Here is a 23,117-nt window from a genome sequence, read left to right as displayed (position 1 = left end):
TCCAGGTCAAGAAGCAGCTTCTACCACTAGGCTGTAGCCTTCATTAGCCCCCTCACCCCCTACCACGTGCACCGGTATGTAACATTGCACCAATTTCTGCACTAATTTAAATGTTTTATACTGTTTATAGCTTTTATACTTTATATTTATACTTCTTTCTATACTTACGGTCTTCATTGTTTAGGCTGTTCTTTTAATCTCACAGTAAAGGTTGAAAGAGAGTCACCAAACAAAATTTCATTGCATCTTTGTACAATGACAATAAAGTATTGTATCTTGTATCTTAAAATCCAAACATGTTTTTGTGTCCAATTATATCAAGTAAACCAGTAATTAGTTGCTCTTTGAAACTGCTTCCACACACAGATTATGAATATGAAGGATAGCCATAATACACATTTAAAAACAGCCATACACACAAAACATTTCTGCCACTGATGACATAGAACAAATCTTTTCTTATGCTTTGACTAAAGAATATTTAAAGATAAATGCATATGCTGAGAATGCTGTAAACTAGTTTAGAGTTACAGACTCAGTTGTATTATAATAATGAAGTGAGGATAGGGAACAGTAAGGAAGCCAGTGTGTTGTGTGACCAACCTGGATCTGTCGTCTTTTTGGGAGTAAGTTGCGGATGTATCAGGTTTAGCTGCTTGAGAAATTTCAGGTTGTTCTTGCTGAGCCGTCATTTCTTCTCCTTTATCATTGGTTGGTTCTGTCTGATTGTTCAGTCCTGCTGCCGCAGCTGTGCTCTGATTGGATGAAGGGGTTGATGCATCACCATTATCTGGAGCCCACTTTTCTTTGTGGAACCCCACAACTCTCTCAGGACTACGCTCTATCTGATCTCCAGGTTCTTCTCCTTCTGTGCTCCCTCTTTGCTTCCTTCCCTCTGTGGGAGGCTGTTGTCTGCTGTTGCACCCATTTTCTTTCCACAGGTTGGAGTGGGTTGACTCCAGAGTGGCTGAGACAACTTTGCTGGCAGGGGTGTGCTGGGATGACTCTGTGGGATCTCCCTGGGCCAAAGGAGGGGTTTCATGATCACTGCCTGAACCAACAGGATTTGGAATTACATTTTTGAGAGGGCTGATTCTTGACTTCTCCTCCAACTCTAACTGCTGCTGCTGCTGTTGTAACTGTTGAAGCTGCTCCCAGCGCTCTGCTCTTAACTGTCTGATGGCCTGTTGGAGGAACTCCATGTCCCTGCTTGTAGCCAGCGGCATCCTGTCCTCACATAAGGTGTCTGGGACAAGCTGGTCAGATGCATGGATGCTGGAGCTGGACTGTGAAGGGTTGTACTGGGGTTGGTGGCTAGAAGAGATTGAGTGGATATGATCTGGGACGGCTGAAGGAGAGAGTTCAGAGGCTAAGACCGAGTCCCCATGAGTCAGCTGCTTGCTCAGACCTGAGGATAGATGGTAGCACTGAGGTGAATACACAGAAGGACAGCAGTATACAGGGAGACACAGCCGAATAAAATGACAGAGTTTAACATTAATATTCATTTACAGAACTTGGGGGGTTTGCTAACCCTAGAGTGAGCTGTGTGGAGTTTAAAAGTGCTGAGAGTCAGAGACAGCTGTGGTTTAAAAAGTAAATTACCGCTAGTGAGAATGACTTCACAAGGCTCATGTAGTCTGATGTACGACGAGCGAAGATTAGGGAGCAGTGGTAATAGAGGAGAGTGTGTGTTGATAGGACAAACACACACACAAAAAAGACAATAACTTAGGATCTACTGTCTTTTTTTAAAGGCATATTAAGCAATATGAACCAAGACAGTAAACCTGTCCACTGATGCAGTTAACCATTTTTAACCCTAAGTCTTTACATCAGGGATCGCCAACTCTGGTTCTCGAGGCCCGGTATCCTGCAGGTAATGGATGTGTCAACACACTCGATTCCAATGAATGGGTCATTAGCAGACTTGTGCAGAACCTGACAACAAGCTGTTGGAGATCCATTTTATTTCAATCAGGAGTTGCAGCAGGGAAAGACTCAACACCTGCAGGATACCGACCCTCCATGGTTTTCAAATTCTAAGGTCAAATTGTGGCTGAAGTATAAAGTTTCATTATTAAAATAAAGGTGTATTAAAATAAACCTAAATCAGTTTTAATTTTTTTTTTTCCCAACCATACTTGGACACAAACCTTTTGTAGGTAATGAATTTAAGAAGTTTGGTTATTTCTTTTTGAGAGATGCTTTTTGAAGACTTCACAGCATCTGCTTTCATTTAGCTTGCTTGTGGGTGCTCATGTCTTCAGTTTGAGATATTATGGCAGATTTTTACAGTGCAGATGAACGGCCCTGATCTGATGCAAATCAACAGTTTGTTTGACTCTGAATCCTCGATTACAGCAAAAAAGAAGCATTTCATTTTCACTTGATGTTTTTGGGCTTATTACCATTTTGACAAAGACTTCAGATCATGAAGTAACATAATATGACAAAAAGTTTGTGCTAAGGACAGTTACCATAATAAACACTAGTGTTTTGTTTTTTTTGCAGGATTAGAATTAATCTCCACACAGTCACAAATTTCCCAACTACAACCCACTGCTAAAGCAGCACGGGATTTTAACAAGATCTTTCTAAATAAAAAAAATGAAGCATTTATAAGTGACACGGCTGACCTTTGGGAGCCAGCAGATCCTCGACTAATAACTGCTTTTCCTTGATGTTGTGACATCCAACCATTGTGGTGAAGTTGTGCAGAATTTCTTCAATTCCAGCAACAATGATACCCTCCTTGGAGTTAACAGGGAACTTCTCGTGATGACGCTCTGTGAGGGGAAACAGTTTTGGAGAAAACCATTTTTCAGAAATTTAGAATCAAGAAAACATAAGTTCTATTCATTTAAGCAGTTGTACATGTAATCATATTTTCTTCACAGAAAGTCGTGCAAGTATGTACCAGTGAGGAAGACTGTGTGTCGGAACTGTGTGTATCGGGCTTGGAGCTCAATAAGACAGTCGAGGTCGGGAGACTGAGGGTTCATGTCGCAGTGATGATAGGGGAGAAGATCTACAATCTGTCGCTTCTGATAGGATGTAAGTAAATCCAGCAGGTTCGCTGCGTCTCTCCGGAACCTAAAAACCAAACACATGCATGTAAAATGCCTTTAGTCCGAGTTTTCATCTCATCTTAATAGGTGGCTAGAGAAAGATATCAATCGGGGTTTTGAGTAACCCTTTTCTTTGAATTTAGTTTACTGTTGTTTTATGTCATAGTTTTTCCTAGTTCAGCTGTATATAGGGATTTTTACCTGTCTCCAAACGTAAACACACAATAGACAAAAACGGGGAAAACTAGCAGAGTTTTGCAATTCAAATATGAACACAGACGTACATTATTTACACTACCAGTCAAATGACTGGACACAATCACCCATTGGATTTAATGGGAAAGTGTGTTCAATCTTTTGACCGATACTATATAAACATTAGAAAAAGGTATAAACAAAAAATCTTGTTTAATAACACAAAACAATATGATACATGAAGATGCATTATTAAGAATCAAAATAATCCAGTTAAAATCACAGAAGCAGGATTTGATCGATGATTTGAAAATGAGCTAATTCAGCTCACAATTTCAACTAGTTGATGGCATGGCAAAAAATAAAAAATTAATGAACAATGGAAAAAAAAAAACAAACGAGAGGGGACATCATACATAGTGAGCTAGACCAAAAAATTCTACTTTTCGATTTTTAGAGAGTAACAAGTTCAAAGACCTTATAACTTTTTGTCTTCGCAAGCATTTTGCAAATACATGAAACTTAAATAACGATGCAGTTACAAGGGCAGAGAAAAACAAACCAGATGAGGTCAATGAAGTTCTACACTCCAATAGTTTAATTATAGATCCCTTGAAAAGCAATTTTTATCCTTCATCTGTTTAAGGAGGCACTTGTTCAGAGGTGCAGATTCCCTACCTGGCCTGTTCTTTTAATTTTTTGTGGGTTTTACAGTGAATTTTCCACCTCCAAACACTCTCAGGAGAACTGTGCTGTTCCAGGAGCCTCAGCAAAGCAGCCAGTTGATCTGCAGAGCAACATGTCATTAATCAACACATCCGTTAAGCTGCAAATAAAACAAATGGCAATAATGGTTCTGTACTAAGTACCTTAAAAGGAAAAACAAAAAAAACAAAAGTATTTTCTGAAAACAAAATTTTAGCAACAAGTGGAACTGGGTGGATTGTCATCCTTGACCCACCTTTAGTAACTACATCTGGACTGAGGACCAAATCATCTGAGACAATGCAGCCTCCAGAAACAAAAAGCTCAATGCAGCTGTTGTTTTTCACGTCATCCAATGAATCAATCCCCGCAAACACCACAGAAGAGTGTCGCTTCAGAGACACGAGGCCTGGAATCTAACATGGAAACAAACATACACACTTTTTACCTTAAGTTTTTCATTATCCACTAAATTAGTTGGTGCATTTTTTTAGCATGAAATCTGCATAAGTGCTGCACTGAAACATGGATCCGAGTAGTAGTTAATCTGAAGAGTGCACAAACTGTTCAATGCAAGGAAATCAATACATGGAGGAGAAACAGGGTTCATGGTCATGGGTACAAGCTCATCACATTTACTGTCAGTGGCAGTAAGACAAGAAAAAAGCAGGCATACAATAAACATTGAATACCTTGTGTATGTGTCCAGCTATGTCTTTGTTCTTGATAATGACCAGCAGTCCACTATCCGAGCTTTCTTGGTTTAAAAAGTCCATAGGACTCTGCGGCACATTACCCAGTTTCAACAGGTGTTCCTGCAAAAGAAATATATATCCACAAGCCCCCTAGATTTATGAGGTTTTGTTACCCTTTGGAGTGATTTTGTCACAATCATTATTATCAATCTTAATTTAAGTTCTGGTTTGTATGCATTTAGGAATCCATACTTATCTACTCTTCATCAAAGTGTTGTATACTGCCCATGACATTACCTTGATCTCTTCATAGACATGGTCTCCTGGCTCAGTGCAGTGGATGTAGAACTGCAGGGACTTTCTCTTGATGTCTTTCATAATCTCCACCAGATTGTTTAACACATCTGGCTCCAGCTGATTAATTACAGAGTTCAAGTCTTTGGCAGATGGAGTGGGTCCGGTACTGGCCTCAGGGACGGATGCAGAAATCAGGCTAGAGACTGACTCAAAGGACTGGGAAGGTTCTGCTACTGGCACAGAAGCAGCGCCTAAGCCTGGCACAGTTATGGTGCAGTTTGCAACAGCAAGATCACCTTCATCTTCTACAACAGCAGCACAGACTACAGTCCTCCGAGTGCTGTTATCTTGGGTTTGCTTGATGTTTTGAGTGACTGTCCTGCTGATCTCTAAACTGTTACCAGGTTTGTAGACAGGACCAGATGCAGAGGTAGGATTAGTTAATGTGACTTGAGATGTTGGAGAACTCCAATTAGTAGTGTCATGTCTCCACACGTCATCTCCTCTGGAGTGTGCAGGGTCTTGACAAACTGACAGTCCAATGTCAGCAACTGTCTGCTCACCACGGAGACCTGAAACATCATCCTCCCTTCCCGGTATGGAATTAGCTGCTCGGACACTAGCAACAAAATCGCTAACAGTGCTTGCCAGTGTGGTGTCCGTATTAGACCAGCTAGAGTCAGTTTTTTGTTGTGGCCAGCTGTCAATATACTCTATTAGCATCCTGTTAATGCTGTCCCGTAATGGACTCACATAGTCCTGAACTGGGGGGCAGGGGTTGTAAAAAGATACATATTCTGAAAATTGAGACACTGATGTGTAGTGGAATGTGTGCTGAGATGTGGTCGTTTTTGTGTCTAAAGTGGAGTTTGGGGGCTGTGGGATGCTGTAGTGAACGCGCTCCCCCTGCAGGAGGAGCTGTATCTCAGAGGAAAAGTCTCCCATGTGTTTGTCCACAATGCTGTCAATATTTCTGTGAGGACAAGCAACAGTTGAGAATAAAGGAGAAAACACAGAACCACCTTCCACTTCTGTATTTTTCTCCTTTTCACTAGTTACCTCTAGTATCATATCCTCCACCTCTCTCTTATCTGGTTTACATTTATCAGCAGCTTCTTTGCATTGGTTCAGTCCTTTCTCAGGTAGCTGAGATTCGTTTCTCTCCTCTAAACCGTTATCCTTCACATCTTCCACCTTTCCCTCTGCCTCCTCTACTTCCTCAGTGGGTGGTGGTGAGAGTTTAATCAACTGCCCTAGAGCTGGAGCATTAAATGGATGGATGGGTGTAGACAGAGAAGGCTCTTCACTCTTCATTTGATTTTCACCGGACAGTGCTGCAGAAGACATACCACATTAGACTGGCAACTCATTGTAATCACCTTGCCTTAAGGAACAATTTTTAAAAAACTGCTGTGACATTAATGTTACTGAAGGGCAAAGTGCAGCCAAGCTATCAAGCTAAACTTTAATAATAATCTTTCTTTTAGAAGTGAAAGGCCTGAACAATAGAAGTTCAGAAGCAAATGGGCTGCTTTCAGTCAGCTGATAGATTTGGTTAAAAAAAAAAGATTTAACAGGAAAATTAAAAGAAAAAAGGGTTTCCTAACTTGGAGTTGAATAACAAAGACAAAGTCAAAACATTCAGGAAAACCTGAGTCAGTCTCAGATTACATGTTACCTGGAAACTCCCTGAAGGCTGTGGGGGCCAAATGCTGCTCGTTAGCTCCACTCCGGTCCTTAATAAGAGAGCTGAACTTATTCAGCTCCAGGGACTGGAACTGGGAGGATGACAGAAGAGGGTTGATCTCAGGTGGCAAGGACGAAGCTGGAGAAGTGGGGGGACTGGGTTGCGGAGATGGGCACTGAGAGGGGGATAGGGGAGGGCTGGGCTCTGGGGAAATGCACTGAGATGGAGAAGTGGGGGGACTGGGCTCAGGAGATGGACACTGGGAAGGTGAAAGGGGTGGGCTGGGGTCTGGTGATGGGCACTGAGAGGGGGAGGGGGGAAGGCTGGCCTCAGGGGATGGAAACTGGAAGGGGGAGGCAGAAGAACTAGACTCAGGAGACAAGGTGGGGCTTTTCCTGGAAGGTTTGGGTTTTGTGGAGATAATCGTTTCCATGGTAAGGTGCTGAAACCGAGGATCCTGAGGGGTATTCTTGTCTCTCTGAGAGTACCTGTCTGAACACAGACCTGCCAAAAAAAAAAAACAAAAAAAAAACCCCCATTTCAAAAGTTGGTCTGCTTACAGTTGTCCGCTACTACACCTGAAGCCCAGTGCAACAACATCACAGTGTTATCATTTAGAGTCAGCATGGCTCTTAACAGGAAATCTTTATAACTTGTAAAAGAAAAATCTTAAGTTACACATTTGTGGCACTATTACAATAAATGCAGCTCATGTGACCGTTTCAGTCAACAGCTGCTTTATATGATCAATGTAGGAAAATTGTAGGACTTCAATAAAGCCCCATTTCTATCTTTTCTTTATAACAAAGTTTCATTCTATTTTTTTATTATTATTATTTTGTTAGAATCATGTATGTATGGGACACATGTTGGTTGTACAAATAAATAAATAAAAATGACCTACAAGCATGTGAAAAAGAATAACCTGTAACTTAGCTTCTTCAGTCAAGTCTTTGTTTTGATGGTTGACTGAGCAGACAAACAGACCTGTAATGGGGATGAGGACCCACGGGATCTCCCACTCTTCCTCCTCCTGTTCATTAGCTTCTGCTTTCCTCCCCAGCATTACTCGTCCTCCTCCTCTACCTGCTGCTCCGTGGTGATTTGTGTCCCCACTGTGCGAACTGGGACTGAATCCCTCCAAACTACTGATGCTGCCTGCTGTCTGCTCCTACACACACACACACACATACATATATATATATAACTTATACACTTACAGATTTAAAAATTCACAGCATAAGTCACTTTAACTGCTTTGATTTTTAAATATTTGAGTTCTAGACTGAATAAATTGTTTTACTTCGATTAGCATTTAGCTTTAGCTCATCCATTGGAAAGCCATCTGATTCTTCCATGAACGCTTTCTGCTGCAGGTAACCCACTGACTACTCATTGCTACCATGAACTATACCATTTAGGTGGGAAAAAGATTGGAGACACGCTGAGGTTTCAAAGCTTCAAGATCAAATCTAGCTTCTTAAACACTAAGGCAGCCAAGAGTGCGTGTCAACATGTTTTTCTTGCAAATATTTGTAGGACTTCAGACTTTTCTGCTTACTATGCACATACGTCATTAGTTTCTTGTAAAAGACATTACTAAATATTTTAAGTTACCTCCAGCTCTTCCTGTGTCCTCAGGTCAATGTCACAATTAGCTGGCAGGCCCAGCTTTGCAGCCAGTCTACCCAATAAATTAGACTCCTTCGGTCCTTCCTCTTTTGTCTCAGTATGGCTTTGATTGGCAGCATGGATGAGGTCTGCAGTTGGGCAAAGAAATAAGAATATTGTACTTAAAGAGCATTAAAATATTGATACCATTATCACACCCAAGAATGCTGCTATAGTATACAACCTACTAAAACGTAATTCAAGTGAGTAATAATAGACGTATATATAATAGGTTTCTGTATGTGGTATGGTATCCTGTCTAAGGTTTTAGTATCCAATCACCTGTCAGTTGCTTGGTAAGTCTGGTAGCTAGTTCAGACCCATCTTCCCTCAGATCCACATCCTTCAAACCCAAAAAGCCCATCACAGATGCAAGAGAAACAGGAGCTGAGGGAACACTGCTTCCATCAACTGGGAACCAGAACCAAAGAGAAAACAGAAAGGTGAAAACATATTAACCACTGATGCAATAATTTACCCAGAGTGAACCCCTTTTTTAACTGTTTGAGTCCGATGAACCCTGGCATTGTCATCTTTGGAATATGGCCATGCCAAGAGGGAAGAAAAATTCTATTAATGGAATAACCTGGTCATTCAGTATATGCAGGTGTCAGCTGACCTCATTCTTTGGACACATAATGTAGCTGAACCTAGACCTGACCAACTGCAGCAAGCCCAGATCATAGACTGCCCCCACAGACTTGTACAGTAGACACTATGATGGCTGCATCACTTCATCCTCCTCTCTTCTTACCCTGATGTGCCCATCACTCTGGAACAGGGTAAATCTGGACTCAGACCACATGACCTTCTTCCGTTGCTCCAGAGTCCAGTCTTTATGCTCCCTAGCAAACTGAAGCTTTTAGCTCCGGTTAGCCTCACTGATTAGTGGTTTTCTTATGGCTACACAGCTGTTCATAGTCCCAATCCCTTCAGTTTCCTTCGTATTGTTCATGTGGAAATGTTTTTATTTTCACTATTAAACATAGACCTGAGTTCTATTGTTTTTTTTTTCGATTTGATTTCACCAAACATTAAAGTGATCATGATCATCATCATTCAAGTTGTTTTTCTGACAGCATTTCTTCCTCAAAGACGATGGTTCCCCACTATCTTTCCTGTTTTTAATAATGCATTGGCCGGTTCTTAACTCAATTTTAGTAGTTTCGGCATCTCCTTAGATGTTTTCTCTGCTTGATGCCAATAAATTAGACCCTTCTTTAACAGATTAACATTTTTTTTCACAACCAAGGCATTGTGTTTTTCCACATGGTTGTTTAGGGAAATGAGAAGCTACTCACTGTATCAGTTAGGGTTAAATAACTTGCTCCCATCTGAAAAATAATCACCCATGTAGTAATTATCCAATTGGAGGCTCATACCTATTTGCTTAGATAAATCCAGGTGGTGACTTATGTTTTTGGCCAGGCAGTGTATAATTCGGTGAAGTGGTTGAGTCAATTTGGGGAACCATGACATCAGAAAGCTGCAGGTGAATCCTTGTTGTTTTGTTCTGACCTGGGATCTTGCTTTGCTTTCTGTGTCCCTGTGAAGCTTTGAAGTATTTAAGTGCCCTCTCTGCCGTCTCCTGTTCCATCTTCCTCTTCCTCTCCGGTGCCTTCAGTCCCGCTCCTTCCTCCCTCCTCACCTCATTTTCTGCATTCCTCTTACAGGTCAAAATGAGGTCTAAGAGCTGCTGCATCTGAGGAAAAAAAAATACATACTAGTTCAATAATCTAAACCGATGACCTTGAAAAGAGTAAATAACAAGAACATTTAGCATTTACTAATTGTCTTTACATATTTTAATGTTTTCATGATAATCAACCACTCATGTCAGTCATTCATCCATGTCACCTTTTGATTATCTGTTTCCCCATCTTTCTTGTTGCTTGTTGCCCGTTTCTCCATGGCTTCTGTCTGGCTACCATAACTGTTTCTGTGCCTCGTCTCTTGTGGCTGCACAGAACCACAGTGCGCCTCCACCACCTCCTTCGCCCGAGCCACTGACAGCAGGTAGGCCATGGGGCTGGACAGGTAAGACTGCAGATAGCTGTCCATGTTAACCTGATGGTGTTTGGGAGGAGGAAACAACTGTCCCTCCTCATCTGCTTTGGAGTCATACGCAGTCATGGAATACTGTCGAACCTGGAGAGTAAAGACAAAAAGATGTGCTGCAGGTCGTGTTGCAAACTAACAAGGAAAAATAGGGATGCCAATTTAAGAGACGTTGGACATACACTGCCATCAGTCAAGCCAGTGAGGTATTCCCGTGTCTGAAGCTCCACACCAATAGAAAGTTTAGGAGGAGGGTTGGCTCTGGCTTTGACTAGAGCATGGTGCAATGCTGGGATAAACTCACTTAGCCGTGACATTACTGAGACACCAGATACCAGTGACTCCTCGGAAGAGGAGGTATATCTTGACGCTACATTAAAGAAAAACACAAATATTTACATAATAATGATCATTTTTAAATCAAATGTTAATTTCTGATTGTTGTCCTCTTTCTACGACAACGTATCGCTCACTCATCACAACCACACCTGCACCTGTAGCCCTTTTCACACTGCCGGTCTGAGTCAGAACTGATGGGCCTTTGCTGTCTAGACTATTTGTAAGGCAAATAGCCAGTAAGAAAACTAAGCCATTACCGTGTTACTTACTCGATTTGGCCACGTCTCTGGTCTCTGGGAAAACAAACAAGGCCTGAAGACACCTCTTCCAGGTCTCTCCTCTCTCTGAAAACAAACATCATTGTCATTTTTTTGCTCAATGTCACATGATGTAGCACGGCTTTTTCAAGCATTACAATGAAATCTACCAAGCAGTCACAACTGTAACATTAAAGTAAAATTTAAGTTTTTTACATTTAAAACATTTCAATTTTTTTGTCTCCGCTAGAGCTGGTATAATATGTTTATTACATGATACTATTGAATGTTAATAAATAGCAATACTTTAAAATCTAGAGAAAGTTCACATTTCAACAATAAAGACATTTTTGTTAATCTTTGGTGCTAATTCTGTGATTTATATACTTTTTAGTTGATGCCTTGCATTTAAAACAGAAGAGTGAAGGTAGAGTCTGTAATCATAATGGTTCAGTTGTGTATAAAAAAGGACAATTACAGTTTATGTACAGAGAGAAAGCAACAAAATTATTGGACCAACCAAATAACCACAAAGCTAAATATCTGTAACAAAATGTCACTAGAAGGAATTGCCTTTGGATATTATGCCAAGTGGGCACTAAACTTTGTTTTGACTAATGACAGATGCTTAAGATGGAATATTAAAAGTGAAACAACTGAGATTAATTAGCCTCATTGTGGATTATTTTCAAAGGAGCATATTTCGTTCTATGCATAATTAATGAGTAAATCCCTTATTAAGTCATACACCATACCATTAGGTGTTGCCATTTGAACACTGGAGAGCAGGAAAAGAAAACCTCTGTCTGTGAGTGGAGTCACCAGAACCTGAAAGAAAAAAAAAGCATCCAAACTTCTTTTCATTAAAAGAGGAATTTTTCTCCAATACAAGAGCCAGATAATACAGCGTTTATTAAGAATAATATAAAGAAACACACAGCATAACAAGACATATTAACACTAATTCTCTCTTCAGCAGAAATACCATTTTAAATTATTTTAATTTCCTTAATCCAACTACTCTGACAAACAAGAAGAGGTACAAGTTATGCACAGAAACAAAGGCCATCTTTATTACTGGTCCATTTAAAGACATTGCTGTCTCTCCCAGCAGCTATTAAATGGCCTCTGGAGATCTTGTAAATCCTCCCTGTAATATATCTTGTATATTACATACTTTTATGTGGGGATGTCACGATTACAGATTATTTTTGGTACGACTGCCAAAGAATTAAACACAATTTTACAATTATCACTATTATTATGCGTTATTTCCCCTACACTATAAATGTGTAAATTCACATGAACACCTATTATAGCTCTGTAAGTCGAAATTATGGCTGTCAAATTTACAGCATTAATGCAAAGAAGTTAATCTGTGTAATTACCACTTTTTTTGTATTAACACATAAATAATTAAGTTATTACTCACGCCACATAAACAAATCAGAATTTGGCACCATCTCGGTGAGAGAAGCTGATATTTGGGCATGTAGGTGCTTTGTCACAGCTGCGCTGATCTGCTGTTATAGTTCTGACATGATCTTTTATGAAAAGTGACAATACTAAGGAAGCTTTATGGGGGCGTTTAATGCCGCAGTTAACTGTGAATTCAAGTAATCATGACATTCCTACTTGAATGTAACAAAAAGCACAGCACAGAATTACCAGCTGGTGTATGAGCTTAACCCACCACTCTCTTTATCTCCAGTTCCTGCAGAAGTTTTGTCACACTGGTTGTAGACCGATTTCTGTCAATCACCTCCAGAAGACTGCAGTAATGGTCATTGGTCACAACTACACAAAAAAAGGGACACAAAATCGTACCTGACTAGAGTGTTTTGGTGTCATGTAAAACTGGAAATGCATCATTAGGTATGCTGATTACTGAAAACATGTAGAATGTCCGATATAATCATAAGCTGTGTTCTAGTTCAGGGTCTCTGCACTTCGAAGTGCAGGTTTGTCGGCTACATACGGTTTTGGAGTGCACAGACTTCGTAGGACACCCCATAGCCTACGTAGTCGGTGCACTCCGAAGTGTGCAGACCTTGAATTGGGACACAGCTATAAACTAGTGACCATCTCTAACATTACTGGCCCTCACCTTCTTGGCTGCTGTTGTAGAGGTTGTAGGAGAACAGGCCAGGGTGGAGGAGCTTGGTCACTTGATCAAGCCTCATCAAATATCCAATTTCCAACTTCTCTGGTCTAAGGGAAACACATTGTGACATATACAACAAATCATTTCAAATGACTAAATTAACTTTGGTTAAAACATGACTGTGTATTAAAGTAGCTAAATCATAAAGTACGACTAATTTCAGTTTTTTAACTAAGCTGAAAAGTTAAGGGGATTCTAATCCAAAGAGTTCAAGATGAAAAGATATTAAAAATATGTCCATTTTTCTATGTTGGAAAAGCTGCTTAACTGACCTTATGGAAAGAGTATATTTAGCATAGTAGTAAAAGAAATGTGAGAGACATTATCATCAGACACCTGGTTACCCTCCACTAGTGGCAAAAACATGGCAGTCTGAACGATGAATTTGTCGCAAAAATACAGGAAACACATCTAAAATAGGGAACAGCCATTGTGTAAAGTTAACCTAAAACGATCATCTCTTGCTAATGTCTAACCCTCATCCCAATGTGGAAGGGGGTGCTCCTCCCATCACATGAAAAAACACTGCAATAAATGGGGGATGCAAAAAAGCCAATCTAGGTTCGTCAACATATTGTAAAATAATAATTCTAACAACCTAAGTACAACATTTTTGCTACAAATCCTTATTTCCAACGTTTCCAGTTGTCTTCAATTACAGTGATACTTTTGCTGTTTGTCTTTTTCACAGTTGGTGGCAACTGCACGTTATACATGTTTTCTGTGTTTTTTAACCCAAACAGCCCAGACGCTGAGGCAGCTGCGTTTTTGCACCTAGTAAAACATAACTAGGTCCTATCCGTATGTCATCAGGTCTGATGATGTTACTTTCATTTCCTCTTAAAGCAAAACTAGGGAGAATCTTTCAATTAGATAAAGCTCATTTATCTTCATCATAAATGAACTATGAATAAATAATATTCTATTTTTCATCTCTCTTATTTATTTTATAAACACTCACAGCTTCATCTGTTTTGCACTTTTCCAACCTTGCCTTTAATATCTCAGTTCAATTCAGTTTAGCTTTATTTGTATACAAGCAATGGCCTAGCTAAGGAAATAATGAATTTCATGGCCAACTGCCCAGACTTCGCTCCTCACATTATCCAGTGTTACCATTCATCCATGCAAATACTGCTGTGGCAACACACTGGGCATACACTGACCAATCAAAACTTTAGTTTTCTCCGTGTTGTACTGTAAAAGTGAGAGTCTACTGGTTATTTAAGCAGTTTATTTGTGAGTCTGTACGTTGCACAATATTAGAAAAAAAAAAAGACTTGTTCAGTTGCAAATCTTCTGCCAAGCAGTGTTAAATAATGCTTGTTAATCTTGAAGCTAAAAGTTGACACACATACATGGCTGGACTTGACATGTATGAAGGATTATTAAAATAATGTCTTAAAAAATTTTAATTTGATGCCAACTAAACCATTAATAAGAAATATTCTACAAAGAACACCAATAGTGTCCTGATTTTTTGCTATGATGACGTTTGATGTGCCCACCGTGCTAACACAAATGACACAAGACAGATTCATTTAAATTGGTCCCATCTGACTATCGTACACAGCAAACTGGGACATCTTAGATTTTCAAATTTATTTAAACACTGTTCATTACTCACACTCTATGAGGCAGAAAAGGAGATGAGCTGGAACAAAGAGAGATTTGAAAGAGAACCCGATTATTTTTTGTTAACTCTCCGCTCCATACTGTGAACTGAGCTGTAAGAGAAAAAAGAGAGACATGAGTTCCTCAGCTTCAGAGCAACAGACAAAAGAGGACTTCATATCACGTCTCATATTCACCGCATGACTGAAATTTTTACTGAAGGTCTAGTATGACTGAATAACCAATGTAAGGAAGAACGGTACCCCTGCTCACCTTTACTGCTCTCCGATGACTGACTGTTTAACCTGTCAACCGAACAGAACACACAAACAATAAGACTAAAAACAGAGACCAAAGTTGAATCATACAGATTTTTCAAGTCAGCTAAAATTCTGAGAGGATTTTGATTATTTTGCCAAAACTACAACAAATTCTGAACAGTGAAAAAAATATGAAATAGTTTATTTTTACTTTAATTCTGTGAGTAACTAACCAACATCATCGCAGTAGTGCACGCTGGCACAGGAGTGAAACAAGCACACCAGTTCAATGTAAAATAAAATTAATTAAATATTTAATTTAATTTAAATACAGTAAAATTTAAACAAAGTAAAATAATACAGAGTAAAATAAAAAAATAAATAAAATTTAATTAAATAACAAATCACTCAACCTTAAATTTTGTTCTGGTATATCAAATTGAACATTGGTACAATCACTTCTTCAACCTCAAGATGAAGAAAAAAAAAGGCTACAAACAAATCAAACAACAAATAAAACAGAGGATCTTACTTATTCTGTGTTTCTGAAAACATCAACTGGAATAGTTCTGTGTTCTGGTTTGGCCATACTGGAACAAAATAATCTCATTTTTACATTTGTCAGATCTACGTACCTGATGGGTGTTAAAGGTTTGTTGGGAAGTGGAGCATCTTTTCCTTTAATCTGGAAGGCGACAACGGCATATGGACACACCTGACGAGGCCTCTGCCGCAGCTCGTCAAATGAATACTCGTAAAAATATTGCTGGGGAAAACATATACGTACATATAAAATGAATCAGATGACATTTTGTTAACTTCAGTCACGCTGAAGTGACATAAGCCTCACATGCACAAAAAGTCTAGTCTTTACATGACAGTTAAAAATGAAAAGAAATAAAGAAAAAAGGCTTCTTAGATAAACAGGTCACAACATCTGGACAAACTCTTTACTGCTTGTTTTGGTGCCACATGATGATGCCATTCATCCCCTTCATATTTAAAAGGAGGCAAACATCTCCACAGCTCATATTTCCAAATCAAGACCTCAAACATCAAGACAATCCTAAACTGACACTGTGGGTAACAGGCTGGAAAGTGAATTGTCACAAGATGTGTACCAGGACTTTATAAACTTCAACATTTTAAAGAAGAAAAGGAAAGCAAAACTATTTCCTTGTTCTAAAGACTTCTTTTTGACACTTATGAAACTTCACAAATTCACACTGTGGTCACTTGAAATGGTTCAAAGTTTCCTCAGTTTGGCTGCAAAGACAAAGACAGTTGCTATGACGCCCAATGATATATCACATCTGCATAGAGGTATCACTTCCTGTAGAGTAAAACAAACAACACCACCCAAAAAAAAAAAGAATAAACCAGTATGTCTTCACAGTAACACCAGCTGAAAGAGCTACACTGATAACTTAAAAGCTACAACTAAAACTGCTCACAATTAAAATAACTGTTTAATTTCAAGGTAAGCAGATGTGAGTACTCCACAGCTTTGATTAAAAACCCTGAGGGAAAACTGGCCCATTTTTATTGCTCTAATATTGATTTCTGAATGAAGCTGAGTCCATATTCATACATGCTTACCTGTGTGAGCTCAAAGGCGCGGTAGCATGTTAGTGATGTTATTTTACTGGCATTCTTAGCAATATGGCTGTCGAAGCGAGGCGTTGGGTCAACAACATTCTTCATGTTTTCATAGATGCTCTTCACTTTTCCCTGAAACAAAAAAAACTATTCTCAGTCAAATAAATACATCCATTTAATTTTTATGAACACACACCAAGAATGAAAACAGATCTAGATTTATTATTTGGGAAATAATGAAGAAGAGAGCCTTCAGAGAGAGATAAAGACAGAGGCTGTGTCCGAATGTCAATCTACTCCCTAACCCCTCGTTCACTACATAGTGCCCTCATTCTTTTGGTGATTCTGACACTAAGCTGCCTAATTTTTCCTCGCCACAAACCATGTGACTACCAGCCGTCACCATGACAACCACAACGCCGTCAAGATGTCCTTCCAAATCTAATCCAAAGTTGTGTGTAAATAGTTTTGTTCTTGTTTTTTTTTTTTTTTTTTTTTTTTAGCATATCCTAACATACAGAACGGTGGTCTGTGTGCCATATTTTGCTTGACAAATTTGCTCTACCAAGGGAGACATGTTATATACATGGCTGCCCTTGATATTTTTATTATTTTTATAGTAATTTTATTTTCTTTAGTTTTTATATGTCAGTGCCAAACCTGACAGGGAGACAGTGAAGAGGGAAAAAAAGGGAGAAAAGGACAGGATTAATATGTGGAAATAACAGTTGTCTAGGCTGCCCAAAACACATCACAAAAAACAATATAAACTACCACAGTACTACATGATACATAAATTAAAATAGGATAAAGATGATATGAAAAACTACAGTAGTCATCAAACGTACCCGCAGAGAAACGTACCAACACACAAACATCAGCAACATCTGGTCAGAAGCGGATGAAGAGACGAGCACGTTTGTGAGTATGCACGTGTGAACGTGCGTGTGGCCATGCAACAAGGAAGAAATGTGTGATTGCAAGGGGGCAGTGATCACGCCGCACCCCGAAGCATCAGCGGGGGACAGGGGGGGCCCGAGGCCCCAAAGGCTCAGCAGATCCACAGAGCACCAAGCGGAGGACAGCCAAAGCAGACAGAGTAGCGGCCCACTAGAGCAGAGCAGAGGGGCCCCCAGACTGGAGCCCCTCAGCGCGACGGGGCAGGGGCACTGGGCAGCACAGGGTGACGGTGAGCAGGCCCAGCGGGCGCCACAGTGCAGGCCGCACGGAGGGCAGGCACCCCACAGGTCCAAGGACCACCCATTCCACCCAGCAGAGCCCCGCCCAGGAGCCCGACATGACCTGACCGCCCCAGGCAAAACCACCGCTGGCCACGCCAACCCAACACCAAGACTAGGCACCCCAAGGACAAGAACATGTCCGCAGGTTATTTTTATTCCTTATGTTGTATGTATTCCTTGTTGCATATCTATTCAATAAAAAATGTTTTTCCGCCTCCTTCCGCCATGTTGAGCTTCTGCCCGCAATGCATTGTGGTCTATAGTGACTCGTCTAGTGACCATCGATGCTCACTACTTTTCAAGATGCATTGTGGGTAGTTTTGAGTGACCTACTTTTTTCTCTCTGGACATTCAGACACGCCTACAAAATGGTGTGACTCCTATATAGGGCACTATGTAGGGAGTACGATGCACATTCGGACACAGTCAGAGATACAGGAAGCTAAAAAGATGTGTTAAGAAACAACTAAAAATGAGGATAGATGATATCAGGGAACAGGAAGTAAAATCAAGTCTTTTTGCACCAATATGACCCTCATGGAAGAGTTCTCTTTCCTGCTCCCTTACAATTTAATTCAGCATCACAAATCTACAAATGAACATCTAAACAAATTCTGTGCACTAGAGAAGTTAACCCTTTGAGCCCTGTGTCTATTTTATAGGACTCTGCTCGAATATTGTATACTAAAATATATAAAAGTATATCTCTGCAACTACAAGGTCTATCTGAATACTTTTGGAGTCATAGAAAAGCAAGATTAGTAAAGAAATGTAAATATCAGCAAATTGTGTTCCTGGTACAGAATAAATGAAGATGGAGCTGCAGCTCGAATCCTCTTTCGGATCATAGTACAATATGTGAACAGTATCTCAGCAAAGGTCAACTCTGGTAAACTGGAGCAGAACAGAACTGGAGAGGTGGTAGAGACAGTTCAAGTTAGGTCTCCAAAATGGTCATTTTAGCACAGTTTGACACCGTCTGTTCTCAACGTCCCCCAAATGGGTGACAACAGGTTAAAGTGGAACGTTTCAACCAAAGTAAGTGGTGTTACCTCTGGATGGAAAAGTGTGCAGAAGGCTGTGAAAAATGCTCTGAAAAATCCATCTGGTGTTCGACAGTTGTGCAGCACCAGATTGACTGAGCTTGTGTTGCACAGGAATCACATAATTTTTTATAAGACTGGACAGAAATTGGTCAAAAATCCCCTAGGCAACAACTGAAAGACTCAGTAGATGCTTAGTAATATCTTCTTAAGCAATGATTAAGGGTCAGCTGTTTTTATCCTTTGCAGTAACAGAAACAGACCCTCATCATTGCTTTCAAAGTGCAAAAGATGAAAACAAAAACTTATCTGACATTAACCTTTAAAGATTTAAAGATGGGAGAAATTCTATGACGATGATGAGCAACTTGCAGCTGATTTACCTTCATCACTTTAAAGATGATTATCTCCCCTGTGGTTCCAGGAGTGAAGGAGTTCATCTGTAGCAGATCGGAATACCTGGACAGATACACACCTGGAAGCACAAGCACACACAAACTCAACATAAATGGCATTGCAATCAGTTTTCACTCTACCTAACACTACTTTTAGTCTGCACATTTACAGCTGATTTAACAGATGAATGAGCTGTAGTCAGCTCCTATGAATAGTACAGCATATCCTCAAGATTAATGTGTTTAATGTGTAGTGTTTAATGGCATTACATATTACTTTGTGATCTCTTTCAATATGAAGACTTAGTATGTACACCTTTGTGGGAACACTGTTACCTTTATTGGGGTCTCCCAGCACAGTGATCCTGGTCTGGCCCAAAGTCAGCCCCTTCTCACAGAGAGAAGTCAGCTACAACCATAGAAAAAAAAAGAAAACATAAGTCAGATATATATATGTATATATATATATATATATATATTTTTAAATCACATTACAAACTGGACAAAATATTTACATTAAAGTCTCAGTTAACATATGAACGATTTGTGGTACCAGCTCATTTTACATAGACAGTAGAATTATGAATGTCCTTTATCCATAAAAACAACTAGATGCTACCTTGATAAAATGCCAATTAAAGACAGAAAGGGGAATAACAAAGCAGACGAGAATCACAGAATGTGACAACACAACTGACATCCGTTCACATGTGGTTGTGAACTGTTATCCACAGTAGTTTAAAGTTTTTCACGGTGCCTGAGCCAAATGCACAAGAAAAGCTCAATGATTGTTGAATGCGTCACCTGCACTGATGGGGCTCAAGTCTCCCCCAGAAGTTCAGCAATGGCTCAGAGACCAACAGACACACAGAAGTTGTCCAAAAAACAGTAAGAAATTAAATGCAGTTTAAGACAAAAAAAGATGAAAAGGCGGCATCTGTTTTAGGCTGATTAACAAGGAGGAACAAAACTACACGAGGCTACTTTATATTAAAAAAAAAAATGGATGCTTATGGCTGGATTAGCAGCCATAAATGTGGCCTAAAAGGAATGGCCTTCTATGACATCCGAGCAGTAAATTCTCATGATTAAGATTAAATATAATGTTTTTCCTCCTCCTACAGGGGAGAGAAACCTGCCAGAAGCAGCCTCATGATTAATTTCAGAGTTTGAAATGTTTCATTTCATTCAGTTCAGTGAAGCTGGCACTTCAAGTTTGTTTTTAAAAAAAATGTTTTTGTCCAACTTAACATTCATGCTTCAAATAAAGAAACATTTCCTAAACTTTATCCTTGTTCACAATCATTTAAATAACCATCTATGTCTGTGGATAATGATCAAAAGGCAATCATTAAAAATATATAACAATAAGGTGTGGATTTGAAAGTTAGGCAACCAATGTAAAAAGTTAATGTGGAGCCCTGATAAAAACAATGCTACTAAATAAAAGCCAAATCAAATCGCTAATATTTCTTCCCATACCAACTACAAACAACACAGGACAACATGTTAATCTTACCTCGAGAAAATTAGTTAACAAAAAACAGTAACTCTCCTCCAACTCCTTATCTGTCCTCCCCTCGGCCTTCATCTCCTTTCTCTTTTCCACAAACTGAAAGACACATAAAAAACAACAAATTAACTAATTAATCAATCCATGATTATTCCAAATATGGTTTCCAAATACATCATTTTCAACCTGAGGTTTTTAGAACTTGAATAAAAAAGTTTTAACACGTACGTGAAATCATTTAAATGACAAGTAACCAAACCAAGTATGAGTGCTTCTCCAAAGTATCACTCATATTTAAATAACATAACATAATAACATTAACTCTCCATTTATCCCTCACCTCCTTTTCCAGTAGCTCGCTGTGAACAAGCCGAGGATTGCGGTAGGTAAAGCAGCCAGTAGAGTTGGTGTCAATGTAGCTGGATGTTAGGATGGTCTTCATGTCTTCGTATTCCCTGGACTCAGTGGAGATATACTGGAACAGGGCTAAAGAAAGACAGGAAAGACATCACTAGCAATCGATTGTAGCCTCACTTATCACCAGATGTGACAGATTCACTAGTAAAGCTATAGCAGGTTATTCAAGAAGCTTGACTGACAAGCTACCACACAGCTAACATGGATTGTGTGGACAGATAAGTTCACTCACTTCAAGTATATTAAGTGTCAGATTAAATAGTTTTAGAAGAAATATACATAAGTGTGGCTGATGAAGTTTTGGAGATTATTCTTTTAAAATTTCTGCACAGGCCTGGCAGCAGGAAGCAGGTGCAGCATTTTGTAGATAAAGTAAGGCTTTCCATGAAACAGACTGGTAACATCAGTTTAACTTGGTAGTACCCTAAGAGACACTGTGCAAAATATTTGCCCTCTGCTAGTAAGCTTATAAAGCAACCATGTTAATTTAGACACAAAACGGTTCAAATTGACTTCACTCTTAAAAAGACTGTCATTCAAAATCTTTTAGTATAAATTTAGCTATTTCTTACTTCTGTAGCTGTTTGTGAAATTATATGTATATAAAAAAAAACAAAAAAAAAAAACAGCAGAATTAATACTGAAAACATATGATGTGGCTTTCAGCATTTTGTGTGTGGATAAAGATCCCACAAAAGTAACTGCTATCTGACTTTTAAAAAAAAAAAAAAAAAAAAAAGCTATGCACCTGTACAGTCTGCTTGGCCGCAAATAGTCAGGAGACTACAAAACCTCCCTTGGTGTGAAGAGGGTTCAGCTGGGGCATCAAACACCTCAGAGGTGGTGCAATATGCAAAAAACATGCAGCCACAAAGAAATTTGACGAAATATCATTATTTTCTGAGAGATAAAAAAGCCCGTAAGCTTTTTAACGTGTTCTATAGGTTTAGTACTGTAAAGAGCTTTTTCTGAAAGCCATTGGGACGTGTTTAAATTGATATATGACAAATAATGCTAAATTTTATGACAATACTAATATAAATGTGTGAATAATTTAACAAATTTAATAAACATTAGTAAAATATTTCTGGAAATTAGCAACTTATGTGTAACACTTGTAACACCACCTATTTGATTCTGGCAGGTTGAGAAATGGTGCCCCTTGTCTAACTTTTGTAATTGAAAACATAAATTCCTCATGTATGCTGCAGTAATTGGGCTTTATATAAGGAACGTATAGATGCAAACACATACAGGTAGGATATTATATAAGCACTACTGGCTGGGGAAACAGACTGCACCCTAGGAAAAGACGGATTAATCTTCAACAGATTTTGAAAAATCATATGACACGTGAATAAATTAAGCGCGAACTAATTTTCCAAATACAAAGTGGTGTTAATAGAACCTAGATTTTATTTTTTTTAAGCAACACATAAAAACACATTGCCCTTTTTATGTTTTCTAAAAAGAAAACAAAAGAACCACTCGATACAAGTTACTTTAATAACAAAAGAACCAAGAGCCTATCTTAATATAGGCTGAATAAAAATGTGAAATTACACATTTATTTAAGGTTAGAGGATTGAAAAAAAAGTACTGATTTAATAAAAAAAAAAAAAACAGGTGAATGAAAACATCTCAATTTGACATTATCTCGGCAAGAGAAGCTGATTTTGGACATAGGAAACACAGGAAGCCAGTTATTTTTATATATGCTAAGATATCGCCGAGCGTTGGTAAGTCACGCAAGAGTAGGGTCACGTTACCGTAAAAAAAAAAACTCTATAACATGTTTACGGCTACGGTGGTGGATCAAGTTGCTGGTGTTACCCTGCCAGCTACCATTTTCATTTGACAGCATTTGCAAAAGATAATTGTTTGTTCTACGCTCAA

General features: G+C 39.1%; 1 protein-coding gene across 2 annotated transcripts in view; it reads right to left on the bottom strand.

Moving 5' to 3' along the window:
- tasora (transcription activation suppressor a) overlaps window positions 1-23,117 on the bottom strand; it is a 31,586-nt gene that overhangs the window by 2,927 nt on the left and 5,542 nt on the right. For both annotated transcript variants that reach the window (XM_041979763.1, XM_041979764.1), the window contains exons 2-27: window positions 21,145-21,290; window positions 20,811-20,903; window positions 19,628-19,700; window positions 19,280-19,371; window positions 16,613-16,744; window positions 15,649-15,779; window positions 15,027-15,058; window positions 14,767-14,866; window positions 13,083-13,186; window positions 12,669-12,772; window positions 11,731-11,803; window positions 10,988-11,062; window positions 10,562-10,749; window positions 10,179-10,469; window positions 9,840-10,023; window positions 8,604-8,732; window positions 8,268-8,410; window positions 7,638-7,821; window positions 6,642-7,154; window positions 4,964-6,297; window positions 4,664-4,786; window positions 4,228-4,387; window positions 3,945-4,053; window positions 2,921-3,096; window positions 2,640-2,789; window positions 604-1,408 (exon numbers count right to left, since the gene is read on the bottom strand). In XM_041979763.1, the coding sequence (XP_041835697.1) occupies window positions 604-1,408; window positions 2,640-2,789; window positions 2,921-3,096; window positions 3,945-4,053; window positions 4,228-4,387; window positions 4,664-4,786; window positions 4,964-6,297; window positions 6,642-7,154; window positions 7,638-7,821; window positions 8,268-8,410; window positions 8,604-8,732; window positions 9,840-10,023; window positions 10,179-10,469; window positions 10,562-10,749; window positions 10,988-11,062; window positions 11,731-11,803; window positions 12,669-12,772; window positions 13,083-13,186; window positions 14,767-14,866; window positions 15,027-15,058; window positions 15,649-15,779; window positions 16,613-16,744; window positions 19,280-19,371; window positions 19,628-19,700; window positions 20,811-20,903; window positions 21,145-21,290 (5,644 nt within the window). The remainder of the gene's footprint in view (window positions 1-603; window positions 1,409-2,639; window positions 2,790-2,920; window positions 3,097-3,944; window positions 4,054-4,227; window positions 4,388-4,663; window positions 4,787-4,963; window positions 6,298-6,641; window positions 7,155-7,637; window positions 7,822-8,267; window positions 8,411-8,603; window positions 8,733-9,839; window positions 10,024-10,178; window positions 10,470-10,561; window positions 10,750-10,987; window positions 11,063-11,730; window positions 11,804-12,668; window positions 12,773-13,082; window positions 13,187-14,766; window positions 14,867-15,026; window positions 15,059-15,648; window positions 15,780-16,612; window positions 16,745-19,279; window positions 19,372-19,627; window positions 19,701-20,810; window positions 20,904-21,144; window positions 21,291-23,117) is intronic.

This window comes from Melanotaenia boesemani, chromosome 3 (genome assembly GCF_017639745.1).
Source record: "Melanotaenia boesemani isolate fMelBoe1 chromosome 3, fMelBoe1.pri, whole genome shotgun sequence".
Lineage (NCBI taxonomy): Eukaryota > Metazoa > Chordata > Actinopteri > Atheriniformes > Melanotaeniidae > Melanotaenia > Melanotaenia boesemani.
Note: the sequence above shows the minus strand (reverse complement) of the source record. Positions and strands in the feature narration are given on the sequence as shown.